Source organism: Austrofundulus limnaeus, unplaced genomic scaffold (assembly GCF_001266775.1).
Source record: "Austrofundulus limnaeus strain Quisiro unplaced genomic scaffold, Austrofundulus_limnaeus-1.0 Scaffold237, whole genome shotgun sequence".
NCBI classification, from domain to species: domain Eukaryota; kingdom Metazoa; phylum Chordata; class Actinopteri; order Cyprinodontiformes; family Rivulidae; genus Austrofundulus; species Austrofundulus limnaeus.
Genome location: NW_013952639.1, coordinates 753,517 through 777,937, shown reverse-complemented (window position 1 = coordinate 777,937; position 24,421 = coordinate 753,517). Strand labels below are relative to the sequence as shown.

General features: G+C 37.6%; 1 protein-coding gene across 1 annotated transcript in view; it reads right to left on the bottom strand.

Moving 5' to 3' along the window:
• The window catches only part of LOC106525698 (disks large-associated protein 2), a gene marked incomplete in the record, with an annotated part of 113,633 nt that overhangs the window by 8,197 nt on the left and 81,015 nt on the right, over window positions 1–24,421 (bottom strand). Inside the window, 2 exon segments of the mRNA XM_014020014.1 lie at window positions 6,959–7,015; window positions 23,586–23,805. Coding sequence (XP_013875468.1) covers window positions 6,959–7,015; window positions 23,586–23,805 — 277 coding nt within the window.

Sequence of the window (24,421 nt, the reverse complement as noted above, 5' to 3'; positions counted from 1 at the left end):
GCTTTATTCCATCGATTATGTCGCTCCAGAACCGAACTCACTGAAATGTTACCAGAACTCTTCAGCTGAGGCTCCGACTCGTTTCAAACCAGAAAAGCACAGGTGCAATAATCCGATTAATGATGGCTCTGTTCCTCACTGTCCCAGGAAATAACACACCTGGTCCAGGTGGACTCAGACCATCATTAATTTACCTCTGCATTTCCTGCCGTGGCTTCTTAAATGTCTGCGGTGAAATGGGACGACTGTGGGAGTAAATATGAATAAAACAATAGAAGCCTGGACACTGAAAATCTGAATGTTATGTCTAATGCTTAAATCCCAGGATCTTCATTTATCAATTTGCTTCTCGTGACCATAAAAACCTGAAAATTTTTTATTTAAGGTGCATTTTTGGGAACTCAATAACAAAAAACACGAGGAAGACTGAAACAGGTCCGTGCTTTCCTTTCCACTTGTAACATCTCATTCTTCAACACATTCGGTAATTTACCCATGTTCATTATCTAAAATTCATCATCTACTAAAGGAATATTGATGGTCTGTCTGTTCAAATGCTTCCACAGATAACAAGAAACACAGGGTCCACAAACAGATTCACACTTCAGAAAACAGTGAGGTAATAAAGTAGGAGGAAACAGAAAATAAATCCCAGACTTGACTTCCTCCCAGCACGAAGTGCTGGAGTTCTGTGAGACACAGCAGGTGGCCACCGGAATCTAAAGAGCACAATGACTCACATAGTCCAACTCCTCGCTTTCTATTATTACACACTCAACCTGCTTGACATAGTTTCTAAAATAAAAAAATGTTACAAACTGTGCCAACAGCACAAAGCAGAATACAACAAATACCTAAAAAACCTGGATATGTTGTGTTTTTACCAGTACATCTGAATATTTTAAATGATAAAAATCGGACTTGTATTATCAGACGAGTACAGAGGAGAGGATCCAAAAGTAGAACTACTTTGACATATTTTTACTCAAGTAAAGGTAAAAAGCTGTCCAAGAAATTACTCAAGAGTAAAAATGTATTTTTTGAAAAGGCTGCTTGAGCTCTGAGTAACTGATCTGATTTAATATTTTTGAAATGATGTCATCAGACTGACTAAAAATAAAAAGTTATGTGCAAACTCTGGTGTTTTTAAAGACATAAACAAAGAAAAAAATGACAAAATGACAAATTCCAGCAGAAGAAACACTTTTCCAAGTCTAATTTTTCTCATTATGAAACTTAGGAAACTAATTCTTATAGTAGGTAATATATACACCTCAAGGTGCGTATCTTTGGTGCATTTCTGCTTAAAGCATGTTTGTTCTTACTGATGGTAAAATATGCAGACATTTTACTCAAGTAAGAAGAACCATACTTCATAATAATTATGCTCAAGTAAAGTAAAAAAGTATGATGTAGTAAAACGTACCTATTTTTTCCAAAAGGTTAATCAAATAGTTATTATTAAGTGCTGCACAAGTAGGAAAAAAAGGCCATTATTCATAAAAATAAACCTGAACAAAACAAGATGCTTGAAGAACAAAAAGCAACATCTAATATTAAGAACAGGATGTTCAATTTATGTAGCAGCCATGATAAGAATTAGTATCTGTGTAATGCTAACTAAATTAGCATCCCTGCTTCCTCTATGACATCAGCCCCTCCTTATATAAAAAACAATTTTCTTCTATTATTATTTGTGTTTTAAACTCACCTGCACTTGTACAGGTTTAATGATTCACACAATAGGCTGCCTTCAGGTTCAGACCACCTAGTTAGATACAGTAAAGTAAAATAAAATAAAATAAAAGCAAGTGCATTATTTAAGTCCTTTAGAGTACATGCTTTGATTCACGATTCTACTTTCTGTATACTTTCAAAAAGATTTTAAAAATGGCTCCTTTCCTGAAAAATCCCAAATACTTCTTTTTATGTACATTTAACAAGACGTAGTCGTTTAAAAATAGTTGAGCTCTGGATGGTAACATAGCTGAAGCCACATCCAATGAATATTCAGAGCAAAGAGCTGCAGATTCAGGGAATCATGTTGCTTAAAAAAACAATTAATTAGGTGTAAAAGGAAAGGTCATAAACGGGTATCTGTCTGTGTAAAATCTGGTTAACGGACCACCAAACAGTCCTGTAACTTTTCCTGCTGCAGTAATGAACGTGACTGTACTCCCACAGCAGGGTCAAAACAAATGCATTATTAGCTGAGTCAGCACCGTTCAGCTGCTCATTAACTTCCTGCTCGTCTAAATGGATTGACATTTGGAGACGGTTTGTTGTTTATGCTCTGGACATCATTATGAAGTCATTTCATTTAGTTAATGTTGTTCAGGTGAATTGGAACGTTTGCTACATCAGGGAACTTAAATCGTCCCTCTCAGGATGAGGTAAAGGGGAGTAAAGTCAAATAAAAAGCACTGAAGTTGCACTGAATGGCCACTAGATGTCCTCCTGAAAACTCCAAGTCTTTGCTCAATCAGAGGAGACAAGGACAAGGTTCAGAGTTTTACATGTGCAGTAAAACCTGAGTATTCCCTTTGAAATATAAATCATTTTTTATAACCTAGCACCAACATTTTCCTGCACGTTAGTTTACATTACAATGAGATGATTTTATGACCAATGTTAGTTTGAGTGCAGGGATCAATTTTTCTGTGAGCAGGAAAAAAAGCACGGCGGTGGGATCAGACGAGCGCTGGAGCTGCAGCAGATCCACTGAGACTAATCCCAACCAAAAGTGGCGAGTCATTGTGTGCCGGGTGACTGGACTGAATATTAAACAGCTCTCCAGATGTTGCATCATTTCCTACAGAAGCATCTGGCACAGAACGAACGTCTGAGCTCGAGAAGGACGGTGTCTAACGAGTGCCGTGAAACAGAGTCTGCTGGGTTTTTTTTCCTAAAGAAAAACACAAAATCTGATGTCATTTTAAAGAATGAGGCCTCGGTGAGCACCGGAGCTGTACGGTCACATGATCTGTGACATCTCGAGGAAGATTTCCACCTTTTCTGACCTCAAACAGCACCTGCCTTTTTCCACCTCAGCAGAAAGCCTGAACATCATAAATCACAGGGAGAAGCAGCAAGAGCAGAACTGTCTGAAATGGAAGCGTTTTAGATGTTTCTGGATAATATTAGAGACGAGGGAAGTTTATTGTCCTTTGTTTAGTCGAACGCTTCGGCCCGTGTTTGAGTTGGATTGTTTGGTTGAGCTCTGTTGCACTGAGATGTTCAGTAAATAAATCCACGCACGGCGGGAGCAGCCGCAACTAAATGAACCAAAATATTAGGAGATTAAATCGAGTTGCTGTTCTGCCGTGTTAAAAAACAACCAAAGCTGAAAACTTCCTTTAAAACAAGAAGTTTGGCACTTCCAGATCACAGTGTGCATGAACCTTTCTGCTACATGACATGGTTGTTTGGAAATGTTTAAAAATCATCCAAAACCTGATTCTGGAGACGTGTTTGATTCTTGTGTGAATGCTCATCAAGCACAACCCTAATTATTTTCAGCACGTTTCTCGTTTTGTAGTTCTTGTTTCAACAATTTATAAATCAAAATGTTCAGCTCCTTCAGGACATTCAGACTGTTGGCACTTCAGGAATTTATTACTATTGTGATTCGTTTCCCATCCAAGTAATCTCAACTTTGGCATGCTTCTCCTGCATACTTTGTCCTAAAGCTGCCATTGTAATTTATATCTGTAAAGCCCCTGTGCCAAATGATGGCTATGCCTTTTGGTGCCTGTAAAACTTATAGTTTATGAAATATTAATGTTTAATGAATTATAATGGCAGTCAATGGAGCCTTGTATTGGTCCAATACTGCCCCATGCTCTACTCAACTTGGTACTGCACCATAGTTTAATATTTCAACTCAGTGTTTACAGTACTAATATGATTGTATTTTGATGTTTTAATATAATATTGTCTTAATGCTGCTCTGTTGTTGTAATATTATACATTTTTGTGTCAATAATTGTATTGGCAATGTGGCCTCTTTCWGCACACATACAAACCAACCCCTGCCACCATCTTCTGCCACAGCTCCATTGGTCTAATGGTCTATGTCATGGACTTTCATGTGGGAGATCAGGGTTCAAATCCAGCTACTGCAACTTTAACAAAACGTCTCTTCAAATTTCATATTGTCACACAATTACCTTAATTACAAACACCTGCTGACGTGACAGGCACAAGCTGGTATAGAAAACACATTTGAACTTGGTCAAAGTTCATTCTGCAAGTCCACTGCTGCTGCAATGACATGCTACATGGCAATGCACACTTGTTTTTACATCGTAAAAATCCATGTCTGGTTCCTTTTGAGATATTTCACTTTTTCGGACATTTTTCTCATTAAAAATGAACGGAGCTGTTTCATCATCCTTAAAACCCTTAAAATGTTCATTTATCTTTACTTTTAACCTTTTGTTCTGGTTCTGCTTCTGTAAATAATTTCAGCTTCCTTCAGTTTCTGTTTTTGCTGATTTTAGCTTTTGGTTTTCAACTTTTTAAGCTGAACTTTTCTGGTGTTCTTCTCCTACTTTCAATATTTATTGTTCCTTTCACTTTCTTTCTGCCCCTTTCAGTTTTTATTCTACTTCTTTTTCTTTTCATCTGTGTATATCTGCCTTTTTTTAGCTTTTCTCTGCCACTTGAGTTCTTCAGCAATCATTCAGACAATTGTTGTCTACCTCAACAGTTCAAATTTAAAATAAGTTAAAAGCAGCTTTCAGTTAAATTAGTTAGCATTAAGTATTCACATGCATTTTCCCAGGAAATGAATTTTTATTTGTTTATTCATGCTTTCCAGATCTTCAAGTTCCTCTTTTTTAAAACCAAGTGTCACTTTCCTATCAGGGCTGTGAACAGCAACAAAATCAATTCTGAGTATCTTTAATAATCTAACCTTGACATTAAATGATGCGTTGACTGAACTCAGTGAGCAATGAGAGCTGGCTCCAGTAACACAAACAGCTCCCAGATGAGATGCAGTTTATTCACAAACTGTCGCAGCAGGAATTTCTTCCTGTAAAACTGGTTATCGTCCCAATAAGTCCATCCAGATGTTTTAAGTGTTGAGGCGAGCCATAAAAACAAGCAGAGACGGACAAATCAACACCCTTTACTTCCAAACTGAAAGATGTTTTGGTGTGCTGCCATCAGTGCTGTATAAAGTACCTCAAAGTGATACTTGAGTAAAGGTACAAGTATCTTATCATAAAAATACTTTGGTAAAAGTTAGTCTTCTCTAAATATATTACTTGAGTAAAAGTCCTAACGTATCTGATATTTTTTGTACTTAAGTATCAAAAGTAAATTTCTGACACAAAATCTACTTAAGTATTAAAAGTAAAAGTACTGAGTAAAAGTGAGCAGTTAGATTTTATAAAATGACATTTATTGGGAGGTGACTTCTCCAAAAAATATATTTTCTAACAGCGTGCAGCTGTGATGGGTTGTGTACAAGCTAATAGTGTGTCAGAATGGTATATATTTATACTTCTCATCCAAACACAATTAAATTCACTCTATAGGAGACACAGTTTATCAGGATAGGATTTATTTTTAAGTAATAACAACTCAGAATAAAATAGGAGTAACGACTTTTTACTTCTTACCTTTTTAAAAAATGTAGTGAGTAGAAAGTACAGATAATTGTGTAAAAATGTAACGAGTAAAAGTAAAAAGTAGGCTGAAAAATAATTACTCAAGTACAGTTACCCAAAAATTCTACTTAAGTAGAGTAACAAAGTATTTGTACTTAGTTACTTTACAACTCCAAAATGTCTCACTCATTTCCATGAAGAGGAAAAGTGTAAAAACTGAAGTGCAGCCAGTGTTTAAAGGGCTGCTCAACCTGTGTGCTTTAAATGAATAATTATTTTTGTCTTTAGTTAAAAGAGATCTTAATGATATAAAGACTTTAATGAAAAACTGGAGCTGGAAATGAAAGACCAAATACAGGACTGAATCAGGGTTGGGGTTTCTCTTTGTTTTTTTGTATTTTGAATTAATTCTTATTAGTATTTAAAGATTTTATTATTTAATTTAGGTGTTTTTCTATTAGTTTTGCCTCCTCGATTGTCCTTGTTTTTAGTTCCACACTCACCTGTTCTACATTTGTAATCAGCACACCTGTCTTCACTCAGTAATCACAATCTAAAATAAAAATACTTACCTTTTAAGTATATGTGTTTATGTATATGTGTATATGTGCATTGGTACATTACTATATATCACACGTGTATATTGTGGGGTTTTCAATCAATCAATCAATCAAACTTTATTTATAAAGCGCTATAATATCAGCCACTGCTGAAACAAAGTGCTGAACACATAAAAATAAAAACTGAAATTGTTTGTTGTCTTTTATTAATCTTTCATTATTCTTCTCAGCCTCTCTTGTATTAAGCTGCAGTAATGTGCAAATTTCCAGACTGTGGGATCAATAAAGTTTTATCTTATCTTATTTTATCTTAAAAACAGTTTTTAGTCGGTAGATAACTGGGTTGTTGCTATGAAACTACAAACATGGCCGAACGGGCTGGAGTCGAACGCCCAGCGACCTGGAGGGGGCGGGGTGTGAAATATCTCATTTGCATTTAAAGAGACCGCACCAAAACAGCTTGATCTGAGGCGCAACTCAGAACAGGGGTAAAGCAAGGAGTCTGTGGAGCAACAAAAACGAGGAATTAAGACCAAAGCGTTGCAGTTTTATTTTAAATAGACCATAAGTGAATGATTTAGACATAAAAAAGAAGGATTTAAAAGCATGATATGATACCTTTAAAGTTTGTAATTTTTACCTTGAACTGACCTGCATACAGCCAAGCTGGCACCAGTGTGTTTGGTTTTACCTCAAGGTTTACGAAAGAATATTTGTGCGTGCACGTTAGATCAACACAAGTACAATTTTAGACAGAAAAGAAGGTGTAGCAGCTGCTACCTGGAGGAGGCTGAGCGCGGTCCACACTGCATGAAGTCGGGAGACGAAACTGAATCCCTGCAAGAAGCAAGCAGCTTCAGTTAAACAGAACAAGACGTGAGTTAAACAAGAAAAATCAAAACATGCACAGGAAATCATTTTTATGCACACTCCACATACAGCGAAAAAATTAGATTTATCTTTAATTCATTAATTAGGAGAGAAAGAAACTCAGACATGTTTTATGTGTTTTAGTTTAAATAGTCAGGAAAGTATTTTTTAATCTGATTTAAAAACTTTAGAAGATTTGAAGGCACTGAAAGGAAACTAAAGGAAAACGTGGTGAACTGAGCAGAAAATTCTGTGTTTCTTTCTCTGAATTCAGGCGTTCTGATAAAGAAACATGAGATCATAAAGGCAACGCTTGTAGGCAACATTCCTGTCGAGGTTTTTCTGAAAACTTGATGCATTTTTTTGGTAAGTAGCATTTAAATATTGGCCAACACTTTGCTTATTTTGGCTTTGATTTGGGCATCAGTGCAGTAAAAGTAAAAAAAAAAAGTCAAGTTGCAGATGACAAATCAAAAACTCTCAAACATTTTAAAAAAAGTTAATTCCTCTGGTCTAAGCAGGTTCTCCAAACCAATTCATTGTTGGGAATGTTAACATCTGCATTGCCTTTATATGTTAAAGATTACTGATCATTTAAAAATCAGTGCAAACTTTGAGTCAATAAACATTTAAATGAGACAAGACGCATCATCTAAATATACAATCTCCTCTTTATATATCACAAGCTGAAACGATGAAATTTAACAATGAAAAAATCTCTGTACTTCTTGATCCAGTGTTTTCAGCAAAGTGCAGAAACTTTTTTTTTCTTATTACATCGTGGCTTCTGAGATAAATAGTACTAATAATGAGTTTTCTTATGAAAGTGCTTCATAGCTGCGAGCAAAATGTCAAAACTGTATAATCCTGCAGATGAAAGCTGAAGTCAGAGTCATGTGGCATTTTGATCGAATTAATAAATGAGGTTTAGACAGCGAGACGAGGTCAGACATAATGTGGTGAAAGACAAAGAAGACACTTGTAAAGTGGAAAGTAAGACCGTCTGTCTGTTCCCTCAGTTTACTTTCAAACCTGTTTTCTGCTAAAGGTTTGAAAGCTGCACTAAAGCTTTTAGAAGTTTCATATTCTCATTTTCCAAATCGTACAGTGAGGAGGAACGACTGCTGCTTGGTTTTTAGAATAAATCACAGCGTTTCTATCAAGTTGTACTTTACATGAAGACTGAAAACACAGCTGCACATAAACAGGAAGTCACTGATGTTATATTTTTAACAAATGCAGATTCCAAATCCTTATATAAACATGATTAAAAACCTACAAACACGTAGACTTCATGTAAAGCCCAACTTGGTGTCATTCAACAAACATTTTGAGATAGAATATGGGACAGACCTTTACTTTCCTGCGGTTTCAGCGAGACTTTCTCAAACCTGCTCCTTTTGCTTTCGAGACTTTCAGATTTGTCAGAAAAGGCAACGAGGATTAACGCTCTGACTGTGTCTCCGCTTCGTCCAACAGTCCCTCCGTTTGGGGCGGGGGGGGGCCGCTCTTGCTGACTCAGACCGGCAAAGAGGCTGGTGGGATGCTGCCCCGGGCTACGCGTGTCAGGGTGGGGTTCATGAAGGCAGCGATGGATGAGCTTCAAACGTGAACATGGGGGCTGGAAATGGAACAACGTGGATGTGGGATGAGCGGGAAAATGACCAAAGTACTGGAGACGAAAAGACAGAAGACCTCGCAAAACTTAAATTAAGTCATGTTGTGGTTTTCCGGAGCATTTTGGAATGTGATGAAACTGAAGCTAGATTGTATTAGTCTGACTGAAGACAATTAAATTAAATTAATATCTTGTCTTTTTAGCAAATATTAGTTTTACCCACTTTCCAAATCTCTTTTATGAAAAATTAAAACAATCTCACGTGTAATAGCAGTTAGTTGCCAGAAAAAAAAAGGTTTACGAGTTTTTACCTCTTTAGTTTTACTTTATCAACATAAAATAAATCTATTATTTTTTCAAGTTTATCTTTACAGAAACAGATTTCTTACATAGGTTGCGGAAATCTAAGCAGATATTTATCACTGAGCCAACGCAGCACTAAAAATGAATTTAAACTAGTTAGACATGCAGTTTTATCAAACAAATTAAATAAATTATTCAGTTTTTTAAAATACATTTGATACCACTTCAAAACAGCATTTTTTATTTTAACATTTAAAATGTAATTTCCTGAATTTTACGCTTCTTTTAATGCTGCCCTGCATCCCAGATTATGTCTAAAAATGTTGAATCATTGCTGTTTAAACAAACAAGTCTTTTCTAATCTTTTAGACAACCTTATCTGGGACTGTGTGATGCTCTTTTTAGATCCATCATCTTAGTCTGAGTCGCAGAAACAAAAATATTGTTCACTAAGTTAAAGACATTTTTTAGAGACACCAACAAGACAGACATTTTACACATAAGAACATTTTTTTGAAGGGAATACATTCCTTTGTTTCCTCTGTCTAATGTAACCTATGGATGGATGGATGGATGGATGGATGGATGGATGGATGGATGGATGGATGGATGGATGGAACAGTCAGGGATTCGGGGCGAGTATCGCTTCTAGAGGATGCTGAAAGGTTTGAAATAAATTGCCTAAAAGTCTCCTCTTCACGAATAAACAAGCATGTTGTTCAGAGCCACATACATAGATACATACAGTGGTGATGCCCCCATGAATGCAAGGTGTGTTAACCTTTATGTAAGATTATCACAACAAACCAAAACAAATCAATGGTCTCATATCTGAACGTCTTTCACTGCTCTGAATCAAAATAAAACAAAAACGAACCGTTTTTGAGGAAGATAAAAATAAACCTTCACTATGAGCTAAATAAACCCTGCAGTAAAGTGAAACAGGCAAAATAAGACACACAAACAAATCAACAAAACAATAATTTCCTATATAAATGTCATTTAAAGGAACGTATTGTTGGTGTATTAACGGTTACAGCTTTTTGTTCCGACTCAATCAAAAAATAATAAATAAAAATTTTAGACATGTTGCTTTGTTTTAAAAACCTGATTTTAACGTTGACGGGTCGGCCTGCAGTGGGGTCAGCAGAGTGTTAGGGGTGGAGCACTGAGTTTGGTATGGATTAGAAAAACGTGTCAAATGCACAAAAATATTTAATTTAGTTCTGGTTTATTGGACAATATTTGTCCCAGAAGCAGAAACAGAAAAACAAACACCCTTGTTATTATGGAGGGTTTAAGTTGTTAGTTAGCTGCAAAGTAGATATAAAATAAAAAATTAATTTTGTGGGATTTTTATTTATTTATTTTAACCTCCAGTCTGAATAGTACACAGGATATTTGTCAAAAAATAGTTCGATGAACTCAAAAGGGTTTTTTATCCTTTAAAAAATCCTAAAAGGGGCAACTTTTCAAATCACAATTACATAATACAACTGCTTGCCATACATTTCCTCCACTGCAGCCGTCTGTGGTCACTGGTTTAAAACGTTTAATGCGACTGAACAATTTATTCTATATTTTATATACACGGCTTTAGATTTGTTTTATTTTTGCTTCTTTTCTGTTGGGGATGTAAACTAATTTAATTCAATAAAATATGCAGTGATTATCTGTGATGTCATCATCTAGTTCATGTAGCTTTTCAAAGTACCATTACACCCCTAACACAAATACATAATACAGCCCTGTACATACGTACTGAATATGTACCTGGTTCATACCAGGAACTGACTGGGTACTACTTAATAGTTACCAAGTACCTAAGAGGATGGAGCTGTATCAGGAAGTGACTTATGTTTTGTTTACATAAAACAAACCAAGATACATATAAAAAAAGTTCATATTTGAAGCAAAAATCATTGTATTAAACTTTTAAAACCTATGTCCTACTGATCCCTCAAAAGCAGCCGATTAAAACAAAATATAATCTGTATTTTAATACAATAATCCCTAATCATTGAATGTGTTATCCATTGATTTGTGGTGGTTTGGTCATAACCTGCCGCCTTTTTGCCAGAAAAGCCTGAAATAAAGACACACGGCTGCCTGCTGACTTTATTCCCCTTCTGTTTTTTTTTAAACAAAACATATACAATGATTAAAGCAAGAGAGTGACTCACTGATACCAATGGCTTTGAACAAAACTGTGCAATTAAATCAATATTAAAACACAACAGAAGCAACGCAAAGTAATCACTTCATGGACTCCGAAACAGATGGAACACGTCTCAGTTTAGCACGTTCCAAGTCTGAATGGAACATTTAGTTTTGTTTGAATTAAGTAAAAGCAGTGAGCTTTAATGTTTGGGAGTTCTTTCCACCAAATTCAACGTGGAAACAAATGGGAAAAACAGTCAAATGTCTTATTTATATGAGGATATCTTCAAGCTTATGATCAATTCTGATTTTACCAGGTGAAAAACGATGAGTCAGACAAAACGTATGGAAGTCTGAAGTAACAACATAGAAAAATAAAGAAGATAAAGCAGTTCCCTACCAGACCTACCGTACTCTCTACGCCCCCCAGCTAAGCTACGGGCGCCTAAAATACAGAAAAATAAAAATAAAAACCAATGAATCAACAAAAGAACAAAGAAATAAACGGTGACAGTAGAAAAGTAAGGCATACTGAGAGGGTTAAAGGTTCATGTGGTGTGAGAAAGAGTGTAGACTTTGGACACAAACCTTTGCTGCAAGGCAGTTTTATCTTTGAATGCACTGTAAAGCTATGACCCCTATTTTGGTAACCATAAACATAAACATCAGAAAAAAATGGAATCCATTGTTTTATATCAATTTATGAAAATACATAGGGCCAATAAAAGAAATAAATCACAGGGAACACCACAATAAATCATGTAAGACCAAAGAAAAAATAAAATAATAAAAAGATTCATACACTTTTCATCATTTTAACAGAATAAGTAAAAGACAAACAAAAAATAGGCGAAATAGTAGTTTCTAATCAGAAGCCTGATAAGATCAGTTTGTGTCTGAGATCCCTGAAAAGTTGCCGTGTGAACAGAGATGTTTCATCCAAGACATCGTGGATTAAAGAGGAACACAAGTTGAAAAAGGAAGAAAAAAAACAACAACAAAGGTTTATATTCAAGCAGTATTACAGGTTCAGGTTTCACCCCTGCATCCCACATCCCTCACAGAGTTGGCACAGTTGTTGCATCAAATCTAAATTACAGTAAAGTATCAACAAAACCCAACGAATTACTTACATTTTGTAACATCCTGGTTAATGCTGACAGTACAGAGTATTTTACAAAGTAAATAATACACAAAATATGGATGTAGGTTTAAAAATAATGGTAAACACCTTTTTGTTTGTTTTGTATTTAGTCTTCTTTATAGTACATCTTTCATTTATATATATTTATCTCATTTTAAAATAATTTGTAGATATAGAGCTGTGTTTTGCTACATTTCAACTTGCTTTAAGGAAACGACTTCTTTGGACTGAATAATGAAACGATGACGAAACGTGAAAATAAATCATGAATTATCAGTTTGCACTTATGTTTTATACAGATTTAGATTAATGTTTACTATTCCCAATTGCCTTTTTTGCCCCTCAAATTACAGTTTATGTATATTTTTGTAAATGTCACAAATCAAACAGATGCTACACAGCAGGAGTCTCACCAACGAACTCCACAATAACCACATTATAAAGAAGAAAGTTGGTTTTAAAGTAGCATCGGTGTTTTCTACAAATCCCTACATGGGTTTTGGGTAAATGGAATCAGGTTTAATATTTACACACATTTCAATGACTTTCATCCAGAAAGGAAAGACTTGCATAGAATGAATGAATAAAAGACATCATGACCAATCAGTCTAAGCACCTTTAAATCAGTTTCCACACTCTAAACGAGGGAAAAAGTCACAAACACAAGAGCAAACCCTCCCTCACATCAGAAATAAGAAAAACACAAAAGTAGTTAACTATTTATATATTTATTTTTATAATAAACTGATTATTGGCTAAATATTGTCACAGTCATGTGCCTTCTTTTCGCAGTAATTTATGATACGCAGCCTTTGGCTGATTTATAAGGAAAAACATTTTAATTATTTTTTAGAAGCTTTAAAAAATATTTTAATGTATTGCACATATTTGGATTTATTACTCTCTAGTTTACACTTTACCAGACCTCATTAGTTCAGATCTCTTAATGTGGGGTACTATAGAAAGGCTACGAACAATTACTATCTTACCAGTTGCAGATGGATCTTTGAGCATTTTCAGTTTGGAGAAATAAAGTTGAATTCTGACCAGATTGACAGCTTACAGCTAAAAACAGGTCATGTTGTACAATCCTTGTCCTCGAGAGCCACCATTCTGTATATTTTAGATGTTTCTGTGCTCCAACACACCTGATGGGAAGGAACGGATAATAAATGTGTTTCTGTAAAGGTTTAAGAAGGAATTAAACCGTTACTTCAGGTGTTGGAGCAGAGAAGCATTTAAAACAAGGATGGAGGACACAAAGGAGCAGATTGGACTCCACAAAGCTAAATGAACATTTCTTGAAACATTATGTTTCTACTGAAACAACTCGGTGCAGCCAGGGGGCGGAGCCACGGAGGGAGTCCGGTTTGGTGGCCTCAGGGTTTCATCTCTGCTGTTTGCAGATGATGTGGTTCTATTGGCGGCATTGCGCCAGGATCTTCAGCTCTCACTGGAGAGGTTCACAGGATGAGGATCAGCACCTCCAAATCTGAGTCCATGGTCCTCAGTCGGAAAAGGGTGAATTGCTCTCTCTGGTTTGGGGGTGAAGTTCTGCCTCAGTTGGAGGAGTTCAAGGATCTTGGGGTGTTGTTCACAAGTGAGGGAAGATTGGAGCGTGAGACTGATAGATGGATCGGTGCAGCTTCTGCAGTTTTGCGGACTCTGTACTGGTCTGTTGTGGTTCAGAGGAGCTGAGCTGTAAGGCAAAGCTCTCCATTTACCAATCAGTCTACGTTCCTACCCTCATCTATGGTCACAAACTTTGGGTAGTGACCGAAAGAACAAGGTTGCAGATACAAGCGGTCAAAATGAGTTTCCTCCGCAGGGTGCCTGGGCTCTCCCTCAGAGATAGGTTAAGAAGTTCAGTCATCCAGGAGAGACTCAGAGTAGAGCCGCTGCTCCTCCACATCGAGAGGAGCCAGTTGAGGTGGTTTGGGCATCTAGTAAGGATGCCTACTGGACACCTCCATAGGGAGGTGATTCAGGCATGTCTAACAGGGAGGAGACCCCGAGGAAGACTCAGGACACGCTAGAGAGACTATGTCTCTCAGCTGGCCTGAGAACACCTTGGAGTCCTCCCAGAAGAGCTGGAGGAGGTATCTGGGCAAGGAGGGGTCTGGGCTTCCCTGCTCAAGCTGCTGCCCCCGCGACCTGACTTCAAATAAAGCAGAAGATAATGGATGGATGTTTGTATAAACATGTTTGAGATCAGAGTTGTTTCAGGTTTGGTCTTGGATCAACCAGAAGCTCATCAATCCAGTCAAAATGATCCAAACTGAACTGATTCAAAAACCTATCAGGACCGTTCCACACAGCCCCACTCCAAAAGGTCTAAACAATCCTTTAGTTCTGGTTTTACATGTAGTGCTTAAATAGATGTAATCTAAAGTCGCTGTTGTCTAAATGGGAAGAAGTTTAGCTTTTTTACAAAATGGGGAACAATCTCTTGCACCTGATGTTCCTAAATGTTTAAGTTTCAATTAGAAATCTGGTAAATCCAGGTTTATACAGCTCTTCATCCAAATATCAGGGCTGCCAGACACTTGGACCTTGGTGTGCCATGTTGGTACAGAGGAGCGGGAAAAGGAGTAGAGAACGGCAGTGGTTACAAAGTCCCTATTATTCTATAAGGAAATAACACAATGAGCAATTGGCCAAATGTGGCGGGTGATTAAGGACTCCCACCCTTTAAGGTCTACAAGAGTCCAGCTTAGCCGTCACTAGTGAGGCGGTGTTAGTACATTCATTGGTACTAAAGTATATTTAACATCTGGGGTTGTGTCTAAGAGGTAGAGGCCTTCAGTGGCTCTGATTGTCTACTTATCGGGACCAATCTTTTACTGTTAGAATTCAAAGATGGCAAAATCCCCTAGCCATGATTATTAAATAAAATGTAGCAGTGCTTTATAACACAACAAAGAAACACAATTTATAAGAGTAAATCAAAACGTGTATTAGATGTCCTTTAAGATAAAAAATAAATGGGAATGAGTGGACACTGTCAAACATTTCAGAATCTCAATATTTCCTCAAGAGATAAAAAAAGAATAAAAAACAAAAAAAGGATTAGAACTATGAACACAACTAAAACCCCTCTCAGCGCTGTCAGAACACAGTATTTTTTTTCTAACTGCAAACAGTAGTATTGAATATAAGTTTGTCTATATACAAAATGGTACATTTATATATTGTACATATACATAGTTTGAGCATGAATGGATTTTGTGCTGCAATGAATTGAAGCCATTTTATTCAAACTTCACTGTGTATCAACCTCAACTCTTTTTTTATTTATTTTTATTTTTAGATGTAATTGGGCATCAAGGTGAGTCAAAATGAGTTGTAAACAATTTTGGAGCCATTAACTTTAATATAAGAGGTTTAAAATGTTTACATTTACATTATATAGGTGGGCTGTTTTGTTTATTTTACTCTTTTTTTTACCAATTAAAAGTTTTAAAAAGTACTACTTTAACACACACTCACTACAAAATGGATGAAAGTTTTGAGCAAAGGAATGCTTTGATTAGGCTAACAAAAAACGTCTTTAGGATATCAATATATTTTTAAATAACATGTTACTCTTTAATGCATTCATTAGAAAACTAGTCTTTATAAAGTTATTCACAGTATTTTTTCAGTAGATGTAGGTGCTTCAGATGTTTCTACACGATGAGAAACTGGAATGAAACATGATCTCTTCAGATTTGTGTGCAGGAACATGCCGATATGTGCCCCACTCCGTACTACAGCAGGCGGTTTTGGACCAATGGATTGTGTGAAATGGGAACTTTCCTGAATAATAAAAACATCTTTGTTTGTTTTTCCCCTCAGGTGTCATTCGATGTGTCCAGACTCAAGGGTTGCAACCCACGTAGATGTCTGTGTAGACTGCAAACATGGCATAACTTCAAAAAATTCACTATTATTTAAAAAATGTTACATGTTAATAAATAAAAATAATTTGATTAGGGTTTAGCTTCAGTATCAGTACATGAAATTGCATTTTATTTAGTTTCTCATTGCAGCCAAAACTTCATCAGCTAAATTGCTAAACATGCATTTAAAAACAGATTCTTTGGTCTGTGATGAATTTCCAAATTTCATGTAAAAAATACAAAAAAAGGCAGTCATGTTGGTTTTTTGTGTTAATTTGCTGACTGCTCGATGAATCCTGTGATATTGTTGGTTGAGTATCAAACACAGGCTGTGTCCAAAACGGCAGGCCGGGTCCTCTGGAGGACCCAGACTACCCGGTCGAGGTGGGCCGGGTCCTTGGTAGACCGGGAAGACCGGAAAAAAAGAGGCTGTGAATTTGGACGGTCTAGCCTCCCGTCCACCATGGCGTACGTCATGTCACCTAGCAACAATGACGACGCTAAACAGAAGCAAAAATAGAAGCAAAAATGGAAAAATATCAATATATTAGCATTATTAATATCACAAAACAATAAAATTAACTTAAAGGTAACATTTGAAGAACTAATTGACCSKSYRTRGKKSMATGTTTATTTCGCGWTTTTTATGACAAAAATAATATTTAAAAACACGTTTATACAAATGATAAAAGTATTAGAATTACAACCGCTAGAAAATTTAAATTTTTATATCGCCATATTTTTATTTAAAATGTATTCTTTTCTCTCGCTTCGTCCGCCATTACTAGCTTTAAAAATCTCTGGTTGGGCCGCAATGCATTATGGGATATGCTGGGCCGGGAAGGATCCATCGGACCTGTCCTTCAAATCGGGGAAAAGGAAGGATGTATTTGTCGGCCGCATCGGAGGAGTCTTCGGTTTGGGATGTCTTTCGTCGCGGCGCTGTGACGTATGTGGCCGATGGATTCGGCCTTCGGAGGACCCGGCCTGCCATTTTGGATACAGCCGAAGACTCCTCCAATGCGGCCGACAAAGGCGTCCTTCCACAGCCTCTTTTTTTCTGGTCTTCCCAGTCTACCAAGGACCCGGCCCGCCTCGACCGGGTAGTCTGGGTCCTCCGGAGGACCCGGCCTGCCGTTTTGGACACAGCCACAGTCTATGTTTTTGGGGGGTTGTCGGTCATATGTGTAGGCGCCTACAGACTGGGACAGCCTACAAATCCGCCCTATGTGGGCTGCAGCCCCTGAATTGAGACACAGCCACTGAGGAGATGAAATAACTGATGGAGGTCATGTTATAATGTCCTGGTCACGATAACGTGGATCATTCCTTTGTGTTCTACAAACCCAACTCCAAAAGTTTTGTGTGGGACCTAAATATGTAACACATTCTCACTCCTGACTCGTCAACATATTGACGCTTTTCCAAAGTTCCCCTTGCGTCTTATTTTGACACGTCGGGTGACCCCCTCGCGTCAGTCCTTGCCGCCTGCGGCTTTTCTGGGTTGCGCCAACAGGGGTCTTTGGGTCGGGGGTCTGAGGTTAACATGAGGGATCAGGATTAATGGTTAAGTTTAGCTACTGGGGTCAGAGATATGATGTCTACAGCGAATATTAGGTAATTTTAGGCTTTGGAACATGTAGTTAACGTGAATTTCCTACATTTTCTAAAAATGGTTACTTTTAGGGACTAGGGTCAGGGACAGGATGTCTAAAGTGAATAAAGCTAATTTTAGGCTTTGGGACGGTAGTTTTTGTGCATTTTCTACACTTTCAGAAATTATGACAACAGATTCCACCCCATCTCGTCAAAAACTGACGCAAGGGGAGTACCTGATGCGTCAAAATCGGACGCAGAGGGAACTTTGGAAAAGCGTCAATATGTGACGACTCGGGAGTGAGAATGGGTTGAAATATGAAAGAGGGCAAACTTCAAATAAAAAAAAACAAACTCTCTGGTCCAAGAGCACCTAACAGCCTTTTTAAAGTTCAAAAATAAACATCCCCATGTTACTTTTCTCCTCCCAGCTCTCAGTATTTACGACAGTGGAGGGGAGACGATGCTGCACTGTTTGGCACTTGAGGATCTGAAATTTCAGCCACATTCTCTCTCATTTATTCTCATGTCACCTTACTCTGATGTAAAACAGAATCATCCTCGTTTTGATCCATGGCTAAGCAAAGACACTTGTTAAAAAAAAGAAAAAGACAATCCACTCGAACATTATTGTAACATGTTCAAGAAGTTACAGACTCTGTGTCTGCATAGAGTAAAGGGACATATAAGAACAGCATTGCCCAGCTTTTCTTGACCAACCTCAGGGTTTTTTCATTCTACAGTTTGTGGGAAATGTGGATGACTAGAACGACATGGACAGATATGACATGGGCCCACTGGTGTACTTCCTGCTCCACAGTTCTAGACTGGCGCTTCTGTGACCACCTGTGTGACCGCTCATGTCCGGCTGCTTCTGAGCCCTCTGCTTTTTGTTGATCTCCCACGGAAAGTCCTCTATCGGTAGCGGGCTGGCGGGGCTGCCCGAACCCTCGGGCGTGCTCTCGGGAGTTCCTTCGATGATCTCAATTCGGGGCGGATCCATGAAGTCCATGATGCTGAAGGGCACTGGCTCTGGTTGGCACATGACTGACTTGTCGTGTGTGTGTTGCCTCACAGACCAGCTTGAACCGGCCTGAATCCCTACGGAGACACGGTCGTCTGTTTGCGTGGTGCTGTCGCTGCATGGCTCCCGGCATAAAGTCCACATGTTGTAGCACTGAGTGAAGTTGAAGAAGTTGCTGTTGAACGTTTTGAGCTCGCCGCAGACATCCCTGCGCAGCTCCGCGAGCTCATAGCGCATCGCCGAGATCTCGTCCTTCCACTGCAAATTGAAGGCAGCGACCATGTTGGCGGACTCCTTGAAGGCCTGGATTGCCTGAGGGACCGGTGGCTCGGAGGTGGCTCTGGGGGAGGCGGCGGGGACCCTATACAAAGGCGGGCTTGCTGGCGGGATGGAGATGGCGGTCACCGTCGAGCTAGTACTGTGCTGGCTTCGAGCTGCGGCGGTTTCTCTCTCCAGCCTCTCCAGCTCTGCATAGGCAGAGGAGCTAGCACCATCGTCATCCTCTATCATGTCGTCATTTAGCAAGGATGTGGCATCCACAACATCATATTCTGGAAGAAAAACGTGAGCGTGCAGACACAAGGACATTCATGGTGAAAGGAACAGCTGGAGAGTGGTTCTATTCAGACTCTAAACTAGAAAATAGGCACATATCTATGGAAAACAAACAGTATGTGAGAGGAAAAAACAACATATTGTGACTTTAGGAACTGTACAACACCAAGCTGGAGGTGCAAGTTGAATCATTTTATTGTTTGCTGTTTGGAAATGGATAATTCCAATAGCCAAAACAGTAATGTTTTAAAATAGAATCATTAGTATTTGAAGTTTCTAAACATTAAAATTATAAACTCACATACTGAAAGCTTTCACAATGTCTTGTTACACTGCCTTCTCAGTCATCTCAAGGCTTCTTTCCATCTTTTCACTGCACAGCACAACAAACAAATAAAATGCATCAACCATCATCAAATCAAGAAATCCCTAGACATGTCAAGTGCTTCTCGGCGACTCGCAAATTGTGCCGTTTTGTGCAAAAGAAAAGATGCAAAGGGGAAGGGAGAGGAATCACAACCCACTGGGTTAAGAAGCAGATATGAACCCTATTGAACACGTCAGGTCCAAGGTGGCTAAATGAGACCAATGTGGAGAGGTAAAACACCCGGCAAGGGAAAGAGGGAAACCCCACTCGCCCTTTGGGGCTGCGTCAGGGAGAGGCTGCAATCCCACAGTCAAAAGCAGCTGACGAACTCATTGCCAAGGGTTCAAATACATGTGAGTGAGAAGTTAACGTTCACACATGCACTGCTCTGACAAACGATTGCAGACAGTGGCAAGGTGATCACATTCATCACTACTTCATGGTGGCGACATGAACACATTCTGAGAGGGATTTTAACTTAAACATTTACACTTACGATGCGGACTAAAACACTTAGAGACAAAAACAACTCACAAAAGCCAGCATCACATTTGAAAACCCAATAATTCAGTGTTTAAGAAGAAATCGGTCACAATGTCTGAGGTTTTATGAGTTGTTTGAACCGTGTTTGCTACCACCTATATAAAATCTAAGGATCTAGGATTCTTTTTTTTTTTACTGAGAAGGCAGTGCAAAAACACACATATACATAGATATATGTATGCGTGTCAGCATTAAAATACCTGCAGCAACCATCAATGATGCCTCCAGTTGTTCCTTTTCCCCTGGTTATCCAACATCTGGATGGTCAAAAGGAGAGGTGCATCATCGGGTCCCTTTTCCCACTCAAGGGCCCACTAACCTCAGGGTTTTGATTCGTAAACTGCTTACAATTTGATTATAACTAAGTTCTAAAGACTATCGTGAAAACTTGACTCCAAAATCGGTGTTTTCTTGTTGGCCATTTTTAAATGTATGGCCACTGTTGTTTGAGACGGGCAGATTTACAGCACAGCACTGTCTAACTAATCACCATCCAACAAACTCTGAAACAAATGTCTGCGCTGCTAAAACCTTATTACACACATTGCAAATAAAGAATCATTCCAATCTCCCAAAAAAACAACTTGGCAACATCCTGAACTATAAAAAGCTTGTTGTAGCCCCACCCAGAACTGACAGGAGTTCAGCAAATAAGACAGTGGGATTGAAGGACACTCCTTTATCCTCAGCAGTTCTGTCATGAAGAAATTGTTGATGAGAACCGAATTGAAGATAGGAGTATTCCAAAAAAACAGAACTCCAGATTCATCAAGAAAGACAAAGTCAACAAAATAAATAGAAGTGAAATTGAGTCCAAGTTGACAGGAAAAAATGTACAAAAACGTTTGGTCATAATATACAAAAAGAATGCATGTTATTGGAGAAAAAACTGTTTCAATAGGGTTCATAGCTTTACTCTTGCAGGCAGACACCAAATACACTTACTGAGGGAGGTACTGTGGAAGGGTTTGCTTGCACAAAGAATCTCAGATGTTAAATATTGCTCTTGTTGTGTCACAAAACTTTCAAATCTTTGCACAGTGTGTTTAAAAAGCAGCTTTTAGGAAGTAAAACTGAATAGGAGTCAATGAATAGAAAAAGACTTGGAAACTAAATTAGTTTATTCTGTCGTTTTGAACATTGAGAATCTAAATTTTGAATATTAACTCAGCTCAAACATAAACTTGCAGCAGATGAGAACAAGTCCTAATAATCAAAGATTTTTGTTTGTTTTGCTGCTCATAAATTTCAGTTTTATGCACCACAAAACAACAATACTGATAATTAAAAACAATTCAGATCTTTTAAAGTTGGTCTGTGGGAATAATGTAAACAATTATCATCTAACCTGTCTGTACATAACACTTCAAACAATCTTAGTTTGGAGAAATAAAGTTTTACTCTGACTAAGCTAATGAGCTAATGGCTGCTCTGAGTTAGACCAAGATCAAACTCCAGTCACAACAGTCTTATGCTATTTGTTGTATTTATTCATATGCATTTTTATTTTATCCTTATTTGAAAAGGGGCAGATATTATAAGATTTTTTTCTTCTTTCTGCCACATTTCATTTTCTTTGTAAATGTTTTTTTGTTGTTTTGAGGTTTGTTTTGTTTTAAACTGAAAATGAATAAATTTGTTTAAAAAAATTAGTTATTCCGTTACCACTTTACAATAAGGCTCCCCTTATATATGGCTTGTAAATAGTTTATAGATAGGTTATTAATTAATCTGTAAACACTTTATAAATCATTAATAAGTGTTCATTATTCATTAATTAAGGACGGGAAAGAGACAAAACTGTCAGATTTCTTGCCAAATAGTGAGCCAAATCACATCTAAATGTGCTTATTAAACGTTTCAGACTATTAAGCACAATAATTTATTGAAAACACATATTTTACATATAATATTGTACTGTATTACCACATTATACATACCCACAGTAATTAAAGGGAGCCTTATAGTAAAGTGTTGAACAGTATAAAAATACTATTAATGTCATAACAGAGCCTTATGATGTACTGTTTTACACTTTACAATAAGGCTCCCTTTGACAGTTGTTAATATGTATAAGTGATATAGTTCAAAATTACTTTTTAAATATGTGTTTCCAATACATAATTGTGCTTATAAACCTGAACTTTTTTAAATAAGAAAAAGTTCTAAATAAGAATAAATTCTAAATAAGATAGAATTTGGTGAGAAAACGGACAGTTTTGTCTCTTTCCTGTCCTTAATTAATCCATAATAAACATTTATTAATGATATATAAAGTGTTTACAGATGAATCAATAACTTATCTATAAACTATTCATAAGCCATCTATAAGGGGTGCCTTATTGTAAAGTGGTACCGTTATTCCTGCAGAAACATTAGGAAATTCCTGCAGGAAGTGCCTCCGGCTACACAGGAAGTGCTACAGCAAGCTCCTGCTACTACTGGCATTTGCAAATAAATGAGTAATATATAATAAATAGCATCCTGGTCCACTCAGACTTGATATTAGCTCGTCTTTCAATCTGAAAAATACAACTTTCTATTGAAACTGAGGCTCTTTGAAGAGGTATTTATGACAGGTTGATAATAACTGTTCAGAAAATTTCCACAGCATCCCACTTCAAAAAAATCTAGTTCTTATAGTTATTTTTTTACATTTTTGCAATAAACAATCAGTTCCTTTGTGCAACAAACATGTGTTGACTTGTTCCAGCCTCTAGTTTTTCTTGACTTACCTTAAATTGGCTTCACTATGTAATTTTTCTTGTGTTTTATAAGGTTAATTCCAAGGTTATTTATCATTTCTGTGTTTTTGTGTTCCACAGAGCAGAGGTAGGACAGGTCGACAACCTCCTGCTGCCCCTGCCTCTGTCCCATTCGGAGCTCCAGCCCTCCCTAAGTAACTGACACTCTTTGCAACACAAATAAAACCACACAGTTGAACATGCTGAGGGTAAACAGTACACCTGCTGTGCATGCCATGTTATGTGGCTGTGGCGTGTTTTTACATCTTTTTAGTCTAACCCTCCAACCCAGTTTTATTTCCCAGCTTCAATTGTCAGAAAAATAAAATAAAAACAGAAGTAAACATACAATAATTTAACTAATGCAAAGAAACATGCAAAGGAACAGAAACAAGCAAACCATTAAACTATTCTGGAGTATGCAAAGGGAAAAAAAACTAAACACAGCTTCCAAAGGAATAAAAGGGAATCATTCAACTTGGCATCTGAATCTTAAGGCTTCCCCACTGTACATATGTACGTATGTCAGGTTTGTGCGCATGTACACGATGTATGAAGAGATGTGGACTGAGCCCTCTCTCGTTTCAGGGGGTTTGTTTTACCTGTTGTGGATCTGAGAGTTGAAGTGACAGTGGAGGATGTCATTGAAGGCAAGCAGTCGTCATCTTGGGAATAACCAGCCTGAATTGCACGGAGGTAACTGTGGCTTCGAGTGCGGAACGAGCCAGGCAGGTCCAAGGCCTCCATGGCCTGGGATTCTACTTCACTAAAAACGGACTCGCAAACTGATTCAAACTGGCCATTGATCTCAGTCTCACTCACCTGAGAGACAAAAACAGGAATAGCAGTCCTTAATTTTTCCTCTTCCTTTCTCTTTCTCACTTTGATTCTTCCCCTTTGTACAGCAAATATGAAGGAGGGTTAGCATAAGGAAACGCCACCGTAAAATCCAACCTTAAACGGAATGAATGTCAGATCAAAAAGGAACAAAATGTGGATGACAAAAATAAAGAAATCAGAAAAAAGATACAGGTTTTAGAGGACAAACTGACCACAAAGTTCAAAATAAATGACCTAACATGTATACTGTTTTTAAAAAATACTAAAAGATTAAATCACCTGTAAACGTCACAATCAAAACAGGTCATCCTGAGATGTTTTACCTCATTCTGTATCAGCGGATCATAAAGGTGTAGTCAGAAGTTTTCATCCACTCATAATAGGCCTGAGTGTCGGAATAAATTCTTTATCTGAACCATATTTTTACCAGAGCAGAATGCTAATCCAGCAGATCTCAAGATTTGAATATTTTTTGGAGGAGTTTAAAGGGCCTATATTATGTGTTTCTCAGGCTTATATTTAAATACTATACCATAATAAAGTATCTACACTCACCGGCCACTTTATTAGGTACACCTGTCCAACTGCTCGTTAACAC